At 50.1% G+C, this 21,449-nt stretch overlaps 2 protein-coding genes across 5 annotated transcripts; both read right to left on the bottom strand.

The window, feature by feature from the left end:
- Positions 1–278: 278 nt before the first annotated feature.
- On the bottom strand, positions 279–7,277 carry cherp (calcium homeostasis endoplasmic reticulum protein). Of its 4 annotated transcripts, XM_084675946.1 has the most exons (18): positions 7,100–7,277; positions 6,433–6,606; positions 6,007–6,045; positions 5,083–5,249; positions 4,562–4,699; positions 4,289–4,440; positions 4,054–4,165; positions 3,771–3,860; positions 3,435–3,630; positions 3,180–3,340; positions 2,540–2,990; positions 2,148–2,440; positions 1,919–2,052; positions 1,627–1,713; positions 1,416–1,541; positions 1,022–1,171; positions 610–706; positions 279–417 (listed from the first exon to the last, which is right to left on the bottom strand). In XM_084675946.1, the coding sequence occupies exons 1-17, from the start codon at positions 7,122–7,124 to the stop codon at positions 619–621; spliced, it is 2,583 nt and encodes an 860-aa protein (XP_084532072.1). In that variant the 5' UTR covers positions 7,125–7,277; the 3' UTR covers positions 279–417; positions 610–618. The 4 variants fall into 4 exon arrangements, with proteins under 4 accessions (XP_084532072.1, XP_084532073.1, XP_084532069.1 ...); XM_084675947.1 differs by lacking the exon at positions 6,007–6,045; XM_084675943.1 differs by having other exon boundaries at positions 2,148–2,990.
- Positions 7,278–11,806: 4,529 nt separating this feature from the next.
- On the bottom strand, positions 11,807–20,474 carry rx1 (retinal homeobox gene 1). The gene is made up of 3 exons (XM_084676388.1): positions 19,732–20,474; positions 17,078–17,331; positions 11,807–15,237 (listed from the first exon to the last, which is right to left on the bottom strand). The coding sequence occupies exons 1-3, from the start codon at positions 20,018–20,020 to the stop codon at positions 14,788–14,790; spliced, it is 993 nt and encodes a 330-aa protein (XP_084532514.1). The 5' UTR covers positions 20,021–20,474; the 3' UTR covers positions 11,807–14,787.
- Positions 20,475–21,449: the final 975 nt, after the last annotated feature.

Raw genomic sequence — 21,449 nt, forward strand, 5'->3', positions numbered from 1 at the left:
AGGGGGGGTGATCCCTTCTCGCTCCTCATCACTCTGCGGGCGGGGCCTCCGGCGCTTCCCGATTGACTGCGGACAAACGAGATAATCATCCCCTCTGCTGTTGACAGTGGCGCGTCGTTTCACAGTGGGTGGCAGTGTGTGTTGGACAGGGGGTGCGTCCTACAATGTGGATGGGACAGTGTGAGAGGGTGTGGAAGTAAAAGCTGAACTCACTCGGACCCTCCGCCATACCTTCCTCCCGGGCCTTCATGCGCGCCACAAAGTTGTAGCTCTTGTTCCTGCGGTAGTTCTCGTACGGGTCGTCCAGGGACACGCCCACCCCCTTGTACTGGTCCCACTTGTCCCGGATGTCGCCCCCCTTGATGGGGTCCTGGATGCCCTGCTCCTTCGCCCCCAGACCCCCCGAGCCACTCCAACCTGGAGCGTGGCCGCGCACACACACACACACACACACACAATGGAAGGCACTGTTTAACACGGTAAAACACATCCACGACTTTCCACAAAAACGGCAAGTCATTGAGCGGGTCGGTCGGAGATGCATCCAAATACGACTAAATAAATAATACTACGTGTGTGTGTGTGTGTGTGTGTGTGTGAGGTCCATACCCATCTTCATCAGCAGCTGGTGTCCCCTGTTTTCCTCCCCGAGGCGGAGTTCAGGAGGCAGGTTGGAGGGGGGGCAGAGCCCAGGCCGGAGGTGCTTCTGTGTGTGGGGGGGGGGGGAGAAGGGGGGATCTGTTAGCATCAGCATTTGTGGCTACTTATATTTTATTTTGTATTCCCCTTAGTATTAGCTAGACCCCCCTTAGTATCAGCTAGACTTTGCTCCTTTTGTATAGTTAGTCCGCATATTTAAGTTTCAATATTCCTATATGTTTAATGTATGCACCTCCCTGCCAAAGTAAATTCCTTGTTTGTGCAAACATTCATGGCGAATAAAATCCCTTCTGATCACAGCACAGCCTCACTGCTGATATGCTCAACCGACCGAGAGACTGTGTGTGTGTGTGTGTCTTACGGAGGGGAGGCGGCACTCTGGGTCTTGGTGGAGGCAGTGGAGGCCACAGCGTTGGAGGCAGCGGCGGCGATCGCAGCGGAAGAGGAGGAGGCGTGGCGCCTCTTGTCGGGGGAGCGCGAGCGGGAGCGCGAGCGCGACCTGGACCTGCTCCTGGAGAGACGGACACACAGACGACCCACGTGGAGAGGGGGAGGGGGGGGCGTGACTGACTCAGGAAGACGCGTGCGTTTGTTGACGCGCGTGCCAGCGACGACGCTGGGAGAGCGCGACGCGGGCCGCACAGGCGTGCCTCTGAGTGTGTGTCCCGCTGTGTGTGTGTGTGTGTGTGCGTGTGTGTGTGTGTGTGTGCGTGTGTGTGTGTGTGCGTGTGCGTGTGTGTGTGCGTGTGTGTTACCTGGAGCGGGAGTAGGAGCGGGACCTGGAGGAGGAGCGTGAGGACTTGGAGGACCTGGAGGAGGAGCGAGAGGAAGACCTGCCCCGACTCCGAGAGCGACTCCTGGACCTGCTGCCTCCACGAGTACTGGAGGAGGCGGGGGGCGGGGGGTCACTACGATGAAGGGGTGGGGTGTGTGTGTGAGTGTGTGTGGTAGGTGGGGGGGTCTGACCTGTTGCGTTTCTCCTGGCCCTTTTTCCTCCTGGCTCTCATCTTGGCTCTGAAGAACTCGTACAGGCCGTTCTGCTCCCATCCCTCGCTAGGACAAGACGACACACATGGTACAGTATGGGCAGGGGTGTGAGTGTGTGTGTGTGTATGTGCGTTGTGAGTAAGGAGAGACAAATACATCCGATAAGTCGTGTGTGTTTACCTTTGCCAAAGGGTGGGCTAGAAAAGACTGTTTGTAGATGGACGGGTGGGCTCTGTGTGTGTAAATACAGTCAGTAAGGGCGTGTGTGTACCTGTTCCGGGGCCTGTCGTGGGAGGGGGGGCTGTAGAAGGCCTCCACCGCCGCCAGCAGGCGGTCGCTGGGGGGCATGGGGGGGGGCAGGCGGATGTCCTTGGGGTCCAGAGCTTTGTAGTCGTGGTCCTCCAACTGGGGAGGAGAGAGAAGAGATGGAGGTGAGGAGGAGGAGGAGTGACTGACGATGGCCGCGCGCCACGAGCGGAGCCCTCCCCCCGACCCCTCACCTTGACGAGGGGGGCCATGAGGCCGGCGGGCAGGTCGAAGTAGGGCACGTTGGGCACCAGGCTGGGGTCGTCCTGGGCCACGTGGGCCGGCGGCTGGCGCCTCATGTGGGGCGACTGGCCGTTGAAGCCGTGCGGCGGCGGGCCAAAGTCCTGGTGCTGGCTCCCCCCCCACGGGGGGTGCTCCGTGCCCCCGCCGCCCCCCCCGCCGCCTCCGCCTCCGCCGCCGCCTCCGCCGCCCATGCCCGGAGGAGGCAGCCTCTGGCTGGGGTGGTGGTGGGGGGGCGGCCCCATGTCTGCGTCGGCAGCGCGGGGGAGAGGGGGGTTGGAGAGATAAGACACGGCTGGCGGGTTACACGATCGACGCCCGCGCTCGGGCTTGAAAATGGCCTCACCTCCTTGGAAGTCGCCCTGGGGGTAGTCGAAGCGGTGGGGGGGGTAGGGCGGCCGCTCAAAGTGGTGCCGCGGCGGGAAGTCGTCCTGCATGAACCTGGGCGGGAAGCGTCCGAAGTTGTGCGGCGGTGGCGGCGGCTGGTTGAAGGGCGGCGGCTGCTGGTGTGGCGGGGGGAAGGGCCCCCGGAAGTGGGGGGGCCTCTGCATGCGAGGGGGGAACGGCGGCTCCCGCTGGCCCCAGGGGGGCTGCTCGGGCCCCTGGTTGTTCCAGGGCGGCTGGTCGTACTGGTTGTTCCAGGCCGGCGGCGCGTCGGACTGGCCCGGTCCGCTCCACGGGCCCCCCTCCCTGGGCGGGCCCCCGCTCCAACTGGGGTCCCTCTGCTCGTTCCACATGCCCTCGTGGCTGTTCCAGGGGGGGCAGGGGGGAGGGGCCTGCGAGGGGTCGAAGGGGGGCTGGGAGGGGAGGAAAGAAAGACAGACAAGACAGGTCAGACCGACTCTTATCCACGGTGTCTGCTCGGGATTTGGGCTTCCCACGTCGAGGCCGACTCGACGCTGGCAGCCTTGCTTTCGTCGTGACCGCCCGCTGCCTCGCATCACCAGACGTCGAGCGGGGTCGGGGAGGGGGGGGGCAGTTCTTACCGGCTGGTTGGGGTTCCAGCCAGACATGTGCTGGTTGTCAAACCAGCCCGATTTGGAGGAGGGGTGGTCGGGGGGCCCGCCGGGGTTGGGGTCCGAGGGTCTGGAGGGGGCCCCGTCGTAGTCGCCCGGAGGGGGGCCCGACATGGGCGGCTTCCCTTCACCTGTTCACACAGGTCAGGGTCGAGACGGGGTGATTTGGAGCGTGTGAATGCCAACGTGTGTGTGTGTGTGTGCGTGTGTGTGTGCCCTCCTCACCAGGCTGCGGGGCCATGGGGGCGGCGGTCTTGGCGTCCGGGTCCTGCGGGGCCAGCTGAGGGCCGCCGCCGCCGCCGCTCTGCTGCTTCAGGTTGGAGACAAACTCCTCGTGCTGGGTCTTCAGGGTCTGGATCTGCTGCTGGAAGGCCATCTGCACGGGCTGGACCACCGCTGCGTACTCTGTGATCAGGGAGGCCTGGGGGGGGGGGCAGCAGGGAGAGGAGGGGAGGAGAGGGGGGAGTGTTGGTGTACGGCAGGCTTTCTACGATTCGAATTGGAGTGTTTCGGTGTCCATGTGGGAGAGGGCTCCGGGGGGGGGGGGGACGGACTCCCCACCTGGTACTGGCCCAGCCCCAGGGCGGGGCTCTTCAGCTGCTGGATGGTGACCTCGTCAAAGTAGCCGTTCTTCTCCCAAAGCTGCAGGAGCTGTGGAGGCAAGAGGTCGACACGGGTGTTACCGGTGCCGACGGCGACCGAGCGGACCGAGACTGGGGCAGAGCTGTGCCGTCCGCGCGAGGACGAGGGGAAAATATATGAAATCGAGGGTGGCGTACGGGAAAAAAACCCAGGCCCTCTCTCTCTCCGTCTCTCTCTCTCCCCCTCCCCCTCCCTCTCTCACCCTGGTGATCTTCTGCTGCTTGTCTTCCTCCACGGCCAGGAAGCTGGTGCAGTAGATGGGCACCACCACCTTCTGCAGCGCCGCCAGCAGGTCTCTCTGGTGCTTCCTCTGGCTGGGAGGAGGAGACACACACGGAACAGCGTTAACTCGACCACGCGAGGAGGGCCCGGCGGACCCCAATAGGAGAGGGCGGTCCTCTCCGTCAGTGGCGGGAGGTGACCGGGGCTCCGCCTACCAGTGATGGAGGACGTCGTTGGTCAGGTAGATCAGGTGCAGGCGCAGCTCGAAGTGGGCGGAGTCGGCGGTGATGCGGTTGCGGAGGTGGGAGCACATGAGCTCGCAGTGCGGGGGGGACTTGGCGTTGGTGAACATCCAGTTCTTGCCGGCCTGAGGGGGGGGAGGAAAGAGAGACAGTCGAGATCAACGCGTTGCACGTACGGCTCAAATATGGAGGCCAAAAAAACGGCTACCGCGACGCAGGGGGGGGTCGGGGTGGGGCCTATCGTACCGAGATGGCGTCCTTGGTGCAGGTGTCGATGATGGGCTGCAGCAGGTTGTCGAACTCGGTCACGTCCTGCTGGGTCTCCACCAGCAGCTTCTGGGTCTGCTGCTCCACGGCCAGGGCGATGGCCGCCGTCACCTGCTCCTGGGGACACGCGGCACAACAGCCCACCGTTAGCATCCTGCCCTGCGCCCGCAATGCCGGGGGACGCGCTGTGCGACGGACAGTACAAGGACTTCCTGTGCCACCAGGAAGTATTATTAAAGGGACTTCCTGTTCCTTATTGTCTTGGCAACAAAAATCGGGCATATATCACTTTGTTAAGAAGTATGGCCAAACTTTATGAGTGCATGGTCACCGTCTGGGGATTAATAAAGTATCATCGTATTTGATCGTATTTTACTGGTTATGTAACATGTTACATGTAAATGCCTGTGCTCCACTCAACAGATAACTGTGTTCCAGTGACTTCTCCAGGGAAGGTGGGAAGGTTGTGTGGGAACCCGAGCAGTCCTAGACAGGCATACCTGTCTAAGGTTCAGCAAGTGCTGTTCCTGCTGCTGGAGGTTCCACTGGCTCTGCTGGATGAGGTCATCGATAGAGGGCGCGGCCGGAGGTGGAATGGGAGGCGGGGGCAGGATAGCCATTGGTGGAGGGACGTCTAGGACCTCCTTCCCAGGAGGCTGATACATATCTGGAAGAAAGTTATGACAGAACGGGATTGCGTCATATATCACACTCGCTCAATAAGAGATCACAAACAAATATAGGCTGCTACACATATATTTTGGGCAAACATTTGACAAATACCATCATTGTCATTGTAATGGGTGCAATTTCTCATTTGCACCCATGGCAAAGACTTTTTACAATTGATTCCTGAACCAATGATGATTCCAGAGACAAAGCTGGAATTAAAAAAGAGCTTTGGGCTGAAACATGCGGCCAGCTTCATGCAAGCAGTGCTTCCATTCTCATCCTGGAGTCATGTGCAGCAGCCTTGAGTAACAAGCCATGAAAAAATGAAAACAAAAAAAAGAATTTGGGAAACTAGCATGGGAGCTTGTCAACGAAGAGTAGCTGCCGTCTTTCTTGTTCTCAAGCATTTCTCGGCACAAATTTGGAAAAACACCAGTGCTGACCATATATAAAAATGATTATCTCAAGCAAAATGGCAAGATTGAGGCTGTTATCATTGGAAGATATTAACAGAGGGGCAAAAAGTACAAATACAACATGGCTCCTAAAGCCACACTTACATCTCCCTAGCATCCCCTCGTCTTTCACTAACCCCCATCTTCCTGACACCCACATACATACAACAACATGAAAGAACAATATAAAAAGCTTTGAGCAAGAAATTAAAAAATGAATCATGTGCAGGTTCGGGATATTATTATTTTTTTCTTCACACAATTTACATTTGTCTCGGTAATCTAATCTGTAAATACCTTCCACTTTATAATCTTCACAATCGAGGGTAGAGGGATCTACATGGAGAGAAGCACACCTTTAATACACCCCTAACATCCTCACCTCAAATTACACCTTTAATACAACCCTAATATGTTCTGACCTAATATAACACCTTTAACACAACCCTAATATGTTCTGACCTAATATTACACCTTTAACACACCCCTACTCCTAATTTAAATCCTTTAATAGCCCTATCACAATAGCAAAAACTGCAGATGCTCAACTAGACATCTACTAACCGTAACTGTAACTTTAACCAGTAACTATCAACAAAAGTGCCTGTGTCACTATACTGATGGTTTGGCTGTTTGTAGATCACTCATTGGGTGTTCTCAAAAATTAAGTATTTCCTAGATGATGGAGTGAAATATTTGTACAGACAGTAAGAATATACATACGCTGTCCTTGTTCCATTGCCAGCTTGCACCTGTAATAGCCAAAGAAGTCTCCCCCAAACAGGAAGGAGAACTTGGGGTTATCTTTCTGTTTCTCCATGGTCATCTTCTCAAACTCCGGGCCGTTCCTTGCCACAAACTGGGCCAGCTTGTCAATAACATTTCTCAGTTCTTGATCTGCAGAGAGACGGGAGCACAGACACAGGTTTAGGGAGTGTAGCTGCATGATGACATTGTTTTCTGCCGAAGCCCAATTTGCTTACCGTCATTCTCACCAAGCTGTGTACTAAAAAGACAACTCTAATTTAACAGTGGGTTGCAAGTTGATGACGATACAAGATATTAGACCTCACTTTTGTACATGAATCTTCACTAACCCCTTTGTCATTCATTCTACCTGCTAGACTCGTGTTTCCATCCTCACCATCATCATAGATATTAATGAATTACCTGGGTTATACAGGCTGTGGCTAGTTACAAAAGGTCATTTGAACTGATTACATGATAAATATAATGTTTATTTTACTACAGATTGCCTAACCATCGTTTAAGGAATACACTGTCTGGCTAGAAAACTGGTTCATGATACTATTGTTGGTTGTTCGGTGGCTAGCCTACCGAGCAAGCTAGCGCCGGTGGCCATAATGAAATACATAGCATGCATGCTCACCTTCAGGTGGAGTGGGGATATCCATCTTGGTCTTTTTCGGTTACAGCGTACCCGCTGAACCCCAAAATATGTACGAAATTAGAACGAACAAAACTGGGTTGAGATATACCGCCTAAAACTTTGTGACCACCAACAATTACAACAGCATTTCCAGAGACGTCAGAAGCCCCGGAAGCACTTTGTGTGGGTCAAATCGAAGAAGGGCAAAACATAAACAGCGCCACCTGGTGATACTTTGTGAACTTGGAGAACGATTTTTTGCGTGGAATGTCTTCCGTGAGCGCACATATGCGTGTGGATGATAAAGAGAAACAGTTCAGAGTAAATTGATACAGGTATATAACTTTCAAATCAGATTCACTCTGGAAATGCATGTCCCTGATGAGAAGTATAGATGGCGCTACAGTTCTCTCTGTCCTTCATTCGGACACATCTGAACTCAAAGGCCTTTGCAGTTGCTGGTCCTAAGCTGTGGAATCAGCTTCCCCTATCTATTAGGCAGGCTCCTTCATTGTCTGTTTTTAAATCCAGGCTTAAGACCCACCTTTATGATCTGGCGTTTCCCACCACTTGACTTGTGCTGTTGCTTGTTTTTCTGTTGTTGACTGTTTTGTATTTTGTTTTACTGTGTATTTTATAGTGTTTTATTTAGTGTTAAAATAATACATTTAGTGTATTATTTTATTTTATGTATTTGCATTCTGTTTTTGTGCTTTTGTTCGGCACCTCGGTTAGCCTTGCTGTGTTGTGTGCTTTATAAATAAAATGTACTTACTTACTTATTGAAAATGATTTGTTTGAAGTCTCGACGCATTCGCGCATTTCAGCCATTTCTCACGTCCTCACGCAAAACCTTGTATTAAACACGCATTTCAACCATTTCTCACGCAGAGAAATAAGGGATACTTGTCTCGCTATATCCAATTAATGGACGAAATGAGATGATAGTTGGCTGAGTAAAAAGCCAATCAGAAAACATGTATGCCCCCCCCTCCCATATATAAACATAGGCCTATAAGAATCTTTTTAAAAGTGTGTACTTAAATATAAAAGTAAGAAAAAAAATACCAACAAAACTGTATAATATAAAATACATTTACATTTAGTTATTTAGCAGATGCTCTTATCCAGAGCGACTTAACTACAGGGACATTCTCCCCTAGGCAAGTAAGGTGAAGTGCCTTGCCCAGGGACATAATGTTATTTAGGACGGCCGGGAATTGAACCAACAACCTTCTGATTAACAGCCCGGCTCCCTAACCGCTTAGCCATCTGACCCCAAAGTAAATATAAAAATAAAGGATAAGTGTGCAGTGTGAGAATGTGTGCCAGAGGAGAGTTAACGTGACGCTTATAACATGAGTGTAACCATTTTTGTTAAATAAACCTATCTAGCAGGCTGACATATGTCGAAGCATAGCCTTGTGTCAGGTCTCCAGACCTGTAGCGTACCACAGCACACGTTTTAATGAGAAAGACCACACGTTGTTTGAGGACCGCGCCTCCGTGGAGCAAATGTTATAATGAGACTCGTATTCGCCATTGCTACATATTTAAGGCCAAAACGCCTTGCTAACCTTTTCACCCACCTGGAGGCTGTAATAGGGCTTACTTGGTTCTAGCCCAGTTTAACCCCTGACAGAGTGTGTGTGTGTGTGTGTGTGTGCGGGTGGAGGGTTTAGCCCAAGCTTCTGTAACTATTGTAACTATTACATCTAAATAGATAGCACACGGGTAGCTTTTAGGATTAGGTCATGGGTAATCTAATGATCTAGCTATGTTTAAGAAGACAATAGCCGGCTAGATATTTTTGGAAGAGCTAACCAGATTGTACAAAACACTATGATCAGACAGATTACACAATGATGGTTTGTGTCTGTTTCAGGATGGAACATGGGGTTATCTAAAGGTTTTTAGCACATGTATACACACACACACACATACAGTATTACTACCTAATGGCTCAGAGGTGATATTGTGAACCAATGGTTTCCGTCTCGTTTTCTTGGTGAATGAATTGATTGAGATCTGCCACCCTCAATACACAAACGATTCTCCACGAGTGAGACGTGGGTCAACGGTGAGCTTGTGTTTGTGTGCGTGTGCGTTTGTGTGCGTTTGTGCGTTGTAGGAGGGGCTCACCAAACACTGGCGCCAGCCAACAAAATCCCCCCCCCTCACCCCCCCCCCCCCCACTCACTGACCTCTAATGATGTCATGCGAAAAAGCTGTCTCCCATTGAAAAGCTCTCTTAATCAAACCCAATTAATTCCGCTCCTTTCTCCTATTATCCTAGCCGGGCAACGCGTTTTCCCAATCAGCAGGTTAACTCCCGCCTGGCCCTAAACTCCTCCCCCCCCCACCCAATCCCCTCTCCCCCCTCTCCCCCCTCCTAAGGCCACCTGGGGTTAGGGTGACAACACACTAAGCAATTAATCAATTAATTCGTTTTAACAGCTTTAATTATTTTTGTGGTACCTGTAAGCCAGCTAATGTGGTTAAGAGCTCTCTCTCCTCAGCTGGTAAGTCTCCTACACCTTTGTTTAACAAGAAGTCAAAGTGAGCCGATGGCAAGTGATATATCCGCTGTATTCCAAAGCTGAGGTTTCTGAGAACACTTTCAGTGAGCCGTGATCACATGCCGTAGCGGGTCCAGACGTCAGATGCTCAGCTGCAATCTCCTTAAGTGCGATGTGTTCTTCAGGATTACACTCCAGGGGAAACGGCCCGCTCCCAGATGGCCACCGGGCCCTGCGTGTCTGCTACCCTCGTATTGTTCCCGGCAAAGCATGTGGATTGACATTGATTCTGGATTGATCTCGATGTCCGAGTTAGATTGGGTGTGTTTGGCGAGTGAAAGTGTGCAGCTGACAAGGAGCAGATGCACTATCTGGAGAAGCTGACCTGTGGCTGCCTTCTTGTTATATACTGTTGCAGCCCACTGCGAGACATGAAGGTTTACACACGCGCCACCATTTGCCATTATCGCAGATATGATGGCATTCGTATTTATTTTCATCTATAGTCATTTATACCTGGGATGTTCTCAATTTATATTTTTGGGACAGAAATCTAAAGGCAGCTCCTAAAAACGATCGTAAAGAAAGATGAGATGGTAGGATTTGGCGCGCCAGAGCCCTCAACAGAAGCTTTTATGTTGATCCGCTGTACTCTTTCCCATGCTTTTCTTTGTGCCTGTCCGGCTCAACGCATGCCTACCCAAGCCCTGGCCTCGGCCCCAGCCTCAGATTGAGCCTGGTCACCACTATCGGCCCCGGCTCAAACCCCGGCCCCAGCAACAACCCTGCAGCCTCCACCCCCGACCCTGTCCCCAACTGTGCAAAGATATACAGGGGTCAGTGAGTATCTGTAGAGCCTCTGCCCCAGACCCTCCCCGGCCTCTGCTGCGGCCTCTGTCCCAGCCTCAGCCCCAGTCGGGTTTGTGACAGTGGCTCTGTCTATGGAGACCCGACTGGGCTATAGCCAGCCTCTAATCCCAGAGCTGTCAGAGGACCTGGCTCTGAACTCATCCTGGGATGCAGGAAAAGGCACTAATTGGGGGATTTTCTACATCATTACCCATGATGAGCAGCCACCCCACCTTCCCTTTCTTTCTTTCAGAAACTACTCCCTCCCTCTCTCCCACACTCCTCTCTCTCTCTCTCTCTCTCTCTCTCTCTCTCTCTCTCTCTCTCTCTCTCTCTCTCTCTCTAATCCTCCCACCATTTCTACATCTATATGCCTGACCCCCCCACTCTCTCACTTCCACACGCTCTTTCGTTTCCTCTCCCGCTCCTTGTCTCTCTCTTCATCCATACTCAGTTCCTCTTTTGAGTTTCCTCAGCCTCTCTTCATCCATCCCCACATGATAAACTTGCTGCCTCACATGGCAAGACCAAAAAAAACAAAAAAAACCTAAGCTTCTCTCTCCCCTCAAAGTCCGGCTTTTTTTGCCCTGAAGGAACACAGGCTTCATGGGATCATGTGTGTGGTCAACGCAACGGATTGTTTCAAACAAGATTTCCATAATCTGTCGAAGTGACGGACACTGCCCTGGAGTGCGTCATCCGCAGAAGACTTCCAGGTACACCGACCAGGCTTTCTATTGCAGCATGCGCTGCAGATCCCTGGACTAAACCTCTCTTCCTAGTAACCCTCTCCCCCTCCCAGGACCTTGGAGCCCATATGGCCACTGGCACGGAGGCCAACTCGGCGGTCCATCTGGCCCGAAGGGAGGTTCACACGCCGGGGGAGGCCAGGCGCCCAGACCTGCCCCGATGTGAACATGTGCCACAGCGGCAGAGCCTGAGGGGCAATTAGAGAGCCTAGGGAGCGGTTGGGGGTGAGAGGAGGAGGGGGGGGAGGGGGGGGGGGATTGAGGAGGGGAGAATGAGGCTGGGGCTGGATCTGGTGCAGATAGGGGCTGGGGGGGGGGCAAAGGAGTCTGGGGGCTGAGGCCAGGGCGGGAGATGGGGCTAGGCCCAGGAGAGGGGGGCCCCCTGGGAAGCTCTGATTGATTGGAGTCTCATCTACCTAACTGGCTGGCACGTTGCCACCACCCACCCAGGGGATGGGAGAGGAGGAAGGGGGTGAAAAGGGATGTGTGGGAGGGAGACAGACTCAGAAACTCATGAGTTGAATACAAGTTGATTAAAGAAGCAGAGACCAAAACTTCTATCAAACTATATTTGTTTATTTTCAGTAGATTTTCATTTCTGTAGAACATGGACACGGACGTACAATAAATCATATTAATAAACTAACAGTGACCTAACTAAAACAGGCAACAAACAGAACTATTACACAGGGCCAAAAGCTTGTTTATTCTGGAGAAAAAAAGAATATTCACTTGACAGGTTTGTAGTGCATTTTCTGCCCATAATACTGTCTAAACTTTGGCTTCGTCTGGGTGCTGTACAAGACCTGCAGAGCTAAAAAGTTGTGCGGGCTTCAACAGGTGCCTTGGTAGGACTTGTGCTTCTGACAAAACCTGAGAAGACTGTCTGAAGAAGGCCTACAGGTATGGAAAACCACCGTGAGGAGAGGGTAGAGAAGGTACACGAAGAAAATGGGTTGAGCCAACTGTAGGTGAATTGTGTGTGTCAAAGCTGAAAGAGGATCGGTGAATCTCATCAACAAAGACAGTTATACAACACCGCACGAGGAACTATTGGTCCACATTGGAAGCGTAGGAGCCTACCGCGACAACACTGTGGGCCGTCGCTGAGACAATAAGACTTGAAAGGACCCCGAGTTCTGAAGTGAGTTTTATGGGCGTTTAAAAAGTCGTCGTCGTCGTCGTCGTCGTCGTCGTGATCTCCCGCTTGTCCGGGGGTCGGGTCGCGGGGGCAGCGACCTAAGCAGGGAGGCCCAGAATTCCCTCTCCCCGGCCACTTCCACCAGCTCTTCCTGGGGGATCCCGAGGCCTCTTCCCAGTGGGACGTGCCCAGAACACCTCACCAGGGAGGTGTCCAGGAGGCATCCTGATCAGATGCCCGAGCCACCTCAGCTGGCTCCTCTCGACGCGGAGGAGCAGCGGTTCTACTCTGAGCCCCTCCCTGATGACCGAGCTTCTCACCCTATCTCTAAGGGAGAGCCCGGACACCCTGCGTTTAAAAAGTCATTGGAGCATAACCAATCAGACTGGTCTAGCAGTGCTGTTGCCTGTAGAGATTGGGTCTTCTGTCTACATGAATTGCACTTTTATCTGAAGGAAGGAAGAAAATTCTCCCCCCCCTCCCCCAACATGAGATTCAACATATTCAACACAACATATCCACATTTTCCTTCAAATGACATTCAATTGGGTGTACAGTAATTTACATTAAAAAACATATAAACCTGGGTGACATTATATTCTTCAATATTACAATGCTAAGTTATTTAACAGCACTATTTGATATTCCTACATAGCCCTTAGTGACCTGAAGGTAGTGTGGAACATTTGTTTTAATGATCTTTACAAGAATGACCAGTGATTTCACAGCCCATTGGAAAATGTTGGACTATCTATGATCATAAACAAGTGAACACCTCTGTGGGGTGTTTGTGGTTCCATATTAAAAAGACATATAGTCTTATCCCCAACACGCACACCCACACACACACACCACACTACCACATAGGAAACCATACACTCTCTCTAATACAGAATTCCAACAGCTCTTTTCATTACAAATCGTCACAGAGGTCTGCATGGTGTGTCCGTGACCTCCCAGTCCCTGACAAAGCAGGCTGGCTCGGATCCACTGAGCCAAATGCGGGGGAAGCTTTACTGGGGACACACCAGACAACAATCCACCTGCTGCCCTGCACGTACGCCCAGTCACCCAGCAGTTAGCTGCCAACAGGCTTCCAGTCACACTGCTGGCAAGGGGTTATACTCGTGAGGTATAGGAATGTAGTGAGTCAGTGTTGCCTTTGGAAACGAAAGGGAAGGGTGTGGATCTGGACCTAGGTCCGTTCTCTGGGTTGTGTTCTGATTTGAATATCTTGTCAATGGGATGAGTGTATTTGGATTGCGATTTGATCGGTTTCAGAGAAACCGATCAAATCATTCCAACATAACCCAGTGTTTTCAATGCTTTAAAAAATACACCTGGAAGCATTTGGTTTAAGCTCAAATTGAAAATTGAAAGTTTAAACGATTGAAAATTGAACACAGTTTCAAATTCACATTCATCTTTTGTCTACTTGCAGGTATGAATACAATTATTTGTAATTACAGGCCGGCAAACATCTTTCTGTCCTCAACTAATTAGACCTTACTGTTTTCAAAGGAAAGCATCAAACAAACCCCTTTCAGGGTGTTTCAGTATATGTGTGTGTGCGGTTTAACGCCAGTCCGTTTCTTTAAGAAGGGATCTTAACCACCTCTGTGAATTAAACAATTAAATAGGTGTTCAAGAGGTGTGTCTCTCATCCCAAATGATCGTGGGACGAGTCTGTCTTGAGCCAAACGGGACCTTGGATCTCAGCCAAACGCCTCTCATCCATGACCTGAACTTCGGAACACCTCCCACGGCTCCAGGGCTCCAGTACAACTGTGGGAACCTTGAGCGAGCAACGCCCGACCTAGATAGCGCGTCGCAACATTGACAGCGACGTCTGTCTGGGGGCACACCTCTGCTTTCGACAGCTGAGTCGAGGTGAAAGCCACCGTGTCGTGTGACCGCCCCCCTTCGCTAAAGAGGGAGAGGGCTCTGGGACCATGAGAACAAGCCTACTGTATATATCCGACAGATAGATATGAGAGAGAGGAGGGTGGATTGTGGGCTGGCTGTCTGCGGTCTCTCTCTCCTGAGGACTTCAGGTCACTATCGAGGCATCTTGGACCTGGATCCGTGATCAATAACTTCTAGATGGTTTTCTCCAAAGGTTCCCAGTAGAAACGGATCCGATAGAATCCCAGCTTGAGCTACTTTGCACTAGCTTCAGGTTAAACAGCTTTCTTTAAATGGGTACCAAAAAATGTAAGTCTCCCTTTCAGATTTCTCTGTTTTTCATCACGTCATTCAAGAAAAACACAGCTACTACATTTCCGCAGCAGAGTCCCATTACAAACGCTTACCATATTACAAATCTATTATGAATACCTCTGCAGTCTTTACATATTTCCAAAATACAAATGGCTCCTCATTTCAGTCTGCCCCGACAGTTTCAGTTCTTCAAATCCATAGTGTCTGGAATCACATGGGTAGCCATGTTTTATCCATGGACTGAATGTGTTCCTTGGCCTTCATCCTCAAGACGGCGATGCTGGAGCTTCGCTGGTCGACATCCTCCAGGGGGTACTTATCAGAGTAGGATGCCTGGCACTGGTAGGGTGGGGGAGGCATCGCCTGCATGCTCTGCCCCATGGGTGGAGGGGGGCTGTTGAGGTAACCATGGCTGGTATAGGCCTGCTGAAGACCCTGGGGAGGGCCCATGAAGCTGGGGATGCTGTGGATGGGGGTGGCGCTGGATAGGGGCGAGGTGAGCCAGGGGTCCAAGGGGAGGGAGTTGGACATGGGCCCCATGTTGGGGTGCATGGGCGGGGGCCGGTTGAAGGAGAGCATGGGGGAGTCGTGGAGCTTCATGGTGCTAGCGTCCATCTTCTCCTGGCGCCGCCACTTGGCCCTGCGGTTCTGGAACCACACCTGGAGAAGGGAGGCAGGAGGTCAGATAGAGGACAAAACAGAGTTAGTGTTCATCAACGGCATATATTTGATAGGATGCATGCTGAATATACATATGTTCTTTTGTTACATAGGTTGAGTTAAAGGTTGAGGTGTTTGCATCGCCTCTAAAGGAAATACATTCACATGACCCCCACAATCCTAACTCCATGGAGGCACAATTAAGGTCATGAATAGCTGTTGCGCAGTTAGCTGTGACCTGGCAAAACAGTGTTTGTTATTGTAAACAACTGCCGTGTGTCATGTTCCACTTTTAGGTGTCTTGGCTTGGACCCACATTCATCCTTGAGATTAAGGTTTTCTGTTTTTGCATGTGCTGTATGTCTGAGAGAAGAATTGGCTGCTTCCTGACAAGACTCAAGACCAATCCTCTCTAAAGGGATCTTATGTCACCGACAAAAGTTGCTGTTGAATTGGGTATGGCACACAGTATTACACTTCTGGAAATGCGTTCCAGGTTCAATATAATTGTGTGTCAAAACATTCACAAGACTGCATTTGGCACGAAAGGATCTCACAATCTCACCTCATCTCAACTGGCTTTTTCTGAATCTGATTTTTGAGATTCCAAGTGACGCACTGGGCAAACTAAAATATTTTATGGATGTCAGGATGGAGATTTTTTTTACCTGAGCCACACAGACATTAGCTCCATTGATCTAATAAGATTACTCCAAGCCTTGTTTGAGTTATTTAGGCTTGTTTTGTTCTGCTACCTGCTGTTAAACCATAAGAACACTTATCGCTTTACAAGTGTATTACCTTGCTACAGAATTATGGGCTTTGGTCTAGATCCCTTAGGCTGTGACCTCAAACCTCTCTCTAAAATGACACTGTGTTCCATTAATCCCAAAGGTAAGTGATTTTAATATGTGGTAAAAACTACTGCTAACTATAAATCCCAACATCTAACCATTGACAAAATGAACGGTGCAGGCAGTCTATTAAAGATCCCATCTAGGTTTATTTAGTCTCACCTCCCCTATTTCAAAGATTTGCAGTATAAAAAGACAGGCTTTGGTCCCTTTTCAAGTCTGTCTCTAACCCATGAAAGTATACTATGTCCCACTGCTTGCAAAAGACACTTAAAGGGAAATGTTTAGCAACACCAACAGACAATTCAAACATCTCAATCTCAATGGCATCTCCGATTTTAGCCTGGCCACACAGGGACACTCCCATCCAGCTGCGATAGGTCCAGATCATTCCAGAGTGTGACATGACACAACCAAATGTCCATCAGACGTTTTGTGTGTCGCACTCCTGACGTGATACGCCCTTTCTCCTTGAGACCACCTCACCTCTTTCAAGACTTCCAAGCACAAACACAGCAATTACAGGCATCTTAAACGGATGGCCTCAAACCGTTTTCGATTATTACAATTCTTGCCAGAAACACACCAGGGAAGAGGGTGTTTGCCAAGGTTCCCATGGGGTTCTTTGTCTGCAGCCTGTTTACCTGTGGCACACTCCCTGTACCGGCACAGAGCTTCTCACCCCCTGGTCTTAAGCCTCTGGACCCAGCTCAGTTCTAATCTTCTCTCACCCTTCACCATGTGTCCTCAGTGACCTAACTCTACAGGCTCAGCCAAAATGTACTGCACTGATTCAACCGTATCCAATATGTTGTTGTGGCTGTGTGTGGTACATCACAAACTGTTCTTTGGCACCAGCTAGAAACTACAGTAATACCCTTAGACCTGTACACTCCTTGTCCTCAATGAGTGACAAGCCATTTGCGATAGAGGGGAAAAAAAGAGTGAGATGTTGACACGATGACAACCTGGGTTCGCACACGTACCTGAACTCTGACCTCCGGCAGGTTGACCTTCATGGCCAGCTCCTCGCGGCTGTAGACGTCGGGATAGTGGGACTTCTCGAAGGCTCGCTCCAGCTCGTGGAGCTGGTAGGTGGTGAAGGTGGTGCGGTTTCGCCGGTGCTTCTTCTTGGGTTGCTCTTCTACGCCGGGCTCCGGGGACCTCCCGTCGTCGCTCTCCGCACTCTTCCTCAACTCCCCGAGCTCCCCGTCACACTTGTTGGAGAACAGGTCCGTTTCTGATCGAGAGAGACAGAAGGATAGAGAGAGAGAGAGAGAGAGAGAGAGAGAGAGAGGGGTGGGGTGGGGGAGGGTAGAGATGGAGAGATAAATATTGTTAATAGCTCATCGTAAAAAAAATAAAATAAATAAAAACCAACCAGATTATTTTCCTTATCATTTACAGAGCGCCAGGGATAGCAAAACGAGAACTTTATTCTAAGCCACATACGCTAACTAAAACCACCTGGCTACTTTTCAAAGGCCAAGGGTGTAACTAAATATTTCACTGCAATGTCTTTCTTTAATCCCCAATAAAAGGACATGCAGACAGTTGATCCTTTCCACCATCTTGTTTCTGTTCTTAGCTCTAAACTATTCCACATCTCATCTTCCAAAAGAAAACCCAGTAGAAAATATGAGTATGATTCAGAATGTCATCAGTTGGTTGTACTTAAACAACATCGACCATTGCGAGATATCTCTGTTTCAGTCTAGTTTAAGGAGCTACATGTCGCCACCATGGTAAATACCAATGTCACAGCCATACATCTAAGGAAGAGAGATAGAGGGGAACAAATAGATCAAAGTATACCATGCAGGTCATGTGTTTAATGTCAATATCTCCATTTGCTTTGCACTCACGTTTTTCCTACTGCTGTGGAAGACAGGGACACGTGTGACCCCATCTTCCCAGCAATGTCTCAAAGGGCTTCACAGATGCCCAGAGACCAGTTCCTGTAACCAACCCAAACCCAGAGAGAAGACAAAGGGAAACCGTAACCCTTCTCAGAGAAGAAATGCTCAAAATTGCACAGGAGCAACTCACAAAGGGAAGGGCCCTCCTACAGAAACAAGGGGTGACTTTGAAAGATGAACACCAGGCTGGAGGAGTTTTCCTATCAGACGAAAATATCTCAACAAATGAGATATTTTCGTCTGTGACGTCTCGCACCCTCTCAGCCCTGCGTCTGCAGAGCGTGAGCGAGGCCACGTTGTCTTAACCAAGCTGCCATGCACCTCTTAGGGAACGTGAAGGCCGAGAGACAGCAGACAGTTGAGGGGAAAGTCTGTGGGTGAGGGGGTGAGGGTGACATGTCATCAATCAGACAGCCAGGGCACGGATTTGGGGGTCGTTTGATCCGTCTCTCATTAGGAGCCAATGACAAAGCCCGGGCCAAGACAATGAAGAAGGTCAGGCTGGGTTCAGCGCCCAGCCTCACTGCCTGTCAACCTGTCTGAAGCTCCAGTCCTTGGAACCCAGGCGTGTTTACACTCCAGCAGAACCGCTCAATGAGGAAGGGACAGGGCGACGCCATGGCTCATTCAGACTGAGTAGGGATGACTAGCAAGCCAGCGATGTGTAAAACATGTCATTAACAGGCAGCTCTGAACTGTCATTTTCTCTCTCCACTCTCCCACCATCATCCCTGGGTCATTCTCACTTACGGTGTAAAGGTAAACAATCGTGGCCAACCGCGATATTAGTGCTAATCCTAAAATCTATATCCTCTTTCCATAGTTTCTAGAAATGAGAGTATGCATGACTCCCCAGTACCCCCCCCACCCCCCCGCTCCTCTGTGCTCCCCAGACTCGCCCCCCACACCCACCAGTCAGCTTTGTAATGCAAAACCCGTTGCAGATTAGAGATGATGAATTTGACAATGAGCAAGAGTAATCATAATATGTGATGGAATGAGACTGGGTACAATCTCATCTGGGAAGGAGAGAGCAGATTAGGGGAATTCCACAAGGAGATCAGATTGGGGACGTTCTCTCTGTCCCGCATTAATTTATTCTTTCTTTCTCTCTCCCTCCCTCTCTTTCTCTCTCTCTCTCTTGGTTTTTACAAGGTATTTACTGTAACATTCTTACGTACTGTACATTAAAGCTAGTGTACAGTACCACTGAGGTAATAAACAGAGGCCTGACAACAAAACAGAAGCTGGGGTCAAAGTTCAAATGGTATGGGACTATGGAGGTCATTTAGCCTCAGTGAGGAAGCGCAGCAGGTAACCAGTCGGATGGATGGAGAAACAGACATGGACTAGAGTTCCTAAGACTGCTCGGTATGACCAATTCTCCTCAGGTCCATATCACCACGATAACCCGTTCTCAGGAATCTCTCAAGAGAAATCGAGAGCTGCCAAAGCTTCCTTTGTGCATTCCGTCCAAGCAGAGAGCCCTTTCCTGAATTACTTGTTTATCCAAACTAATCAACTGGTTATTGGTTTAGTGTGAGAGGTAACCGATCCTCGCAGATGATTAGCGTTCGAGCCCATCCTTAGCGAGGTCCTCAAACCAATTCAGTGCTGTCCTCAAACACTAAGTGTTATGCTCCACTGTTTGTTTTTAATGCTTTTGTGCCCAGCAATATCCCTGCAGGGATACCATCAGGCGTCAGGAGAGAAAGACTCACCGTGGTAGTTCTGCTCCTTGCTGCCCCTCAAGGAGGTCAGCTGCCCATAGGGGTGTGGGGACACATCCTGCTTCTCCGGCTCCCCAAGGTCCTCCACACCCTCCTTGTGGGGCCCTTGGTGGCCCTGGGGGTTTAGAAGGGGGTCCTGGTCCTTACTGAATCCCAGGATGACATCGATGCTGTGGACGCGGCCCCCCACCGCCACCCCTCCCTTCAACATGTCGTGGAAGTTGCTGGGGGAGAGGCAGCTGTCGTCCACCATGTTCATGGTGTCCAGTGAAAGATGCATCCAAACGTCCGTATGAGCACTCCTTACTCCAGCCGGGAAACGGAAGAACTGCCGTGCGTCTGTCGGCCCCTCGCTGAGCAGATGCAGGTTGGACGTGGGCTGTTGTCTGCTGACTCCGCCTCAAACGCAACACCCACCTGTGAGGAAGGGAGAGCCGCTCAATGTCATTCACGATGAACCCCTCCTCCCCTTGATATGACCTCAGACAGCAACTTCTAGTCATGTTGTTTGGTCATGTACGATTTCAAGTACAGTATAAAGACTTGTGTCACTTAACTAAAAACGTTTTCATTAAAAAGCCAACATCAACTAATACCAACCCCTAACTCCAAGAGCTATCCATTAGTAGGATCTGATGGATATATCCTGGATGGACGCCAAAGCGGATCAACACCAATGAGGCATCGTTATACAATTACATAAACTCATTATGAATAACATTGAGGGCAGTGAGATTGATCATCAGCATACAGTAAATAAGCTTAGCTCTCAGTGTCAAACCCAAATAAAATGGATGTCGTTCCTGGAGAGCATCCTAAACCGTGTGTGGGTAACGATTCAGCTTTTTTTTAAGGTGGACAATATCCACTTTTAAAGGACATCATTCTTATTACACTTGTGGCATAAGGAATATTTGGCTATAATCAACAACGTGGAATTTATAGGAGGCTAAGTGTAAGGCTGTAAAGTTCACTTGTTAAGAAGGTAACGAGGTACACAGGTGTTTCAAATGTTTCGGTGAAATGAGAACGATCCATAAGATAGAATACAGTACAGTCAGTAGAATACATTTGGATGATGCTATGGTTCTAAATAAAGCATGGGAATTAAACAAATGTTTGAAAAAACAGTTTGTGGATTGTTTTGAGTTTACATGAAATGAGTATTGTAAGTTCATAAAGAAAATAGAGTCTCAATCAAATCTCAGTGATTGTTCTCTCGGTTTCCTATACACAAGATATCACCTTTATTATTTACTGTCTACCGTATATTGAATTGGCATTCTAATATTGTGACAGGTATAAAAAAATATCGTTCCTAGATCTATAGTTTACAGTTTTAGCTGGTGTTAAACATGTCTGCAGAAAGAGTCATACCGACCTTCTTTGGAGAGGTTGTGATGTTCTCTTTAAGTTGGACAACGGAATGTTCCACCTGTTCCTTCTGACCGAGCGCATCAACTGCTGAGAAAGCTCTTCCCGCCCCCAGCTGAACTAAAGCCGGTTGTAAGTTGCTCCTATACACGCAGTCTTCTCAGTCTTTTATTCCCCCCTCTACCCTGAAATTATATTTTCAAATGACGATGAGACCTCTGGAGAAAGCGTAAGCGCTGAAAACCTGTTTGTTTTGTTAGACCCAAATGAAGTATCCTCCGACGCGCACAGGACAAGAATGTTGGCCTGAGGAGTGGATAATAAAACGAGAGGAT

This window comes from Hypomesus nipponensis, chromosome 16 (genome assembly GCF_054491055.1).
Source record: "Hypomesus nipponensis isolate SF chromosome 16, ASM5449105v1, whole genome shotgun sequence".
In the NCBI taxonomy this organism is placed as follows: domain Eukaryota; kingdom Metazoa; phylum Chordata; class Actinopteri; order Osmeriformes; family Osmeridae; genus Hypomesus; species Hypomesus nipponensis.

Coding starts and splice junctions, on each gene's coding strand:
- cherp (XM_084675943.1), bottom strand. CDS start 7,124: ATGGATATCCCCACTCCACCTGAAG. Junction 4,441..4,561: donor GCACCAAGGACGCCATCTCG/GTACGATAGGCC, acceptor CCCCCCCCTCAG/GCCGGCAAGAACTGGATGTT. Junction 2,053..2,147: donor TCATGGCCCCCCTCGTCAAG/GTGAGGGGTCGG, acceptor TCTCCTCCCCAG/TTGGAGGACCACGACTACAA.
- rx1 (XM_084676388.1), bottom strand. CDS start 20,020: ATGCATCTTTCACTGGACACCATGAACATGGTGGACGACAGCTGCCTC. Junction 17,332..19,731: donor CAAGGAGCAGAACTACCACG/GTGAGTCTTTCT, acceptor TCTCTCGATCAG/AAACGGACCTGTTCTCCAAC. Junction 15,238..17,077: donor TGCCGGAGGTCAGAGTTCAG/GTACGTGTGCGA, acceptor TCCCTTCTCCAG/GTGTGGTTCCAGAACCGCAG.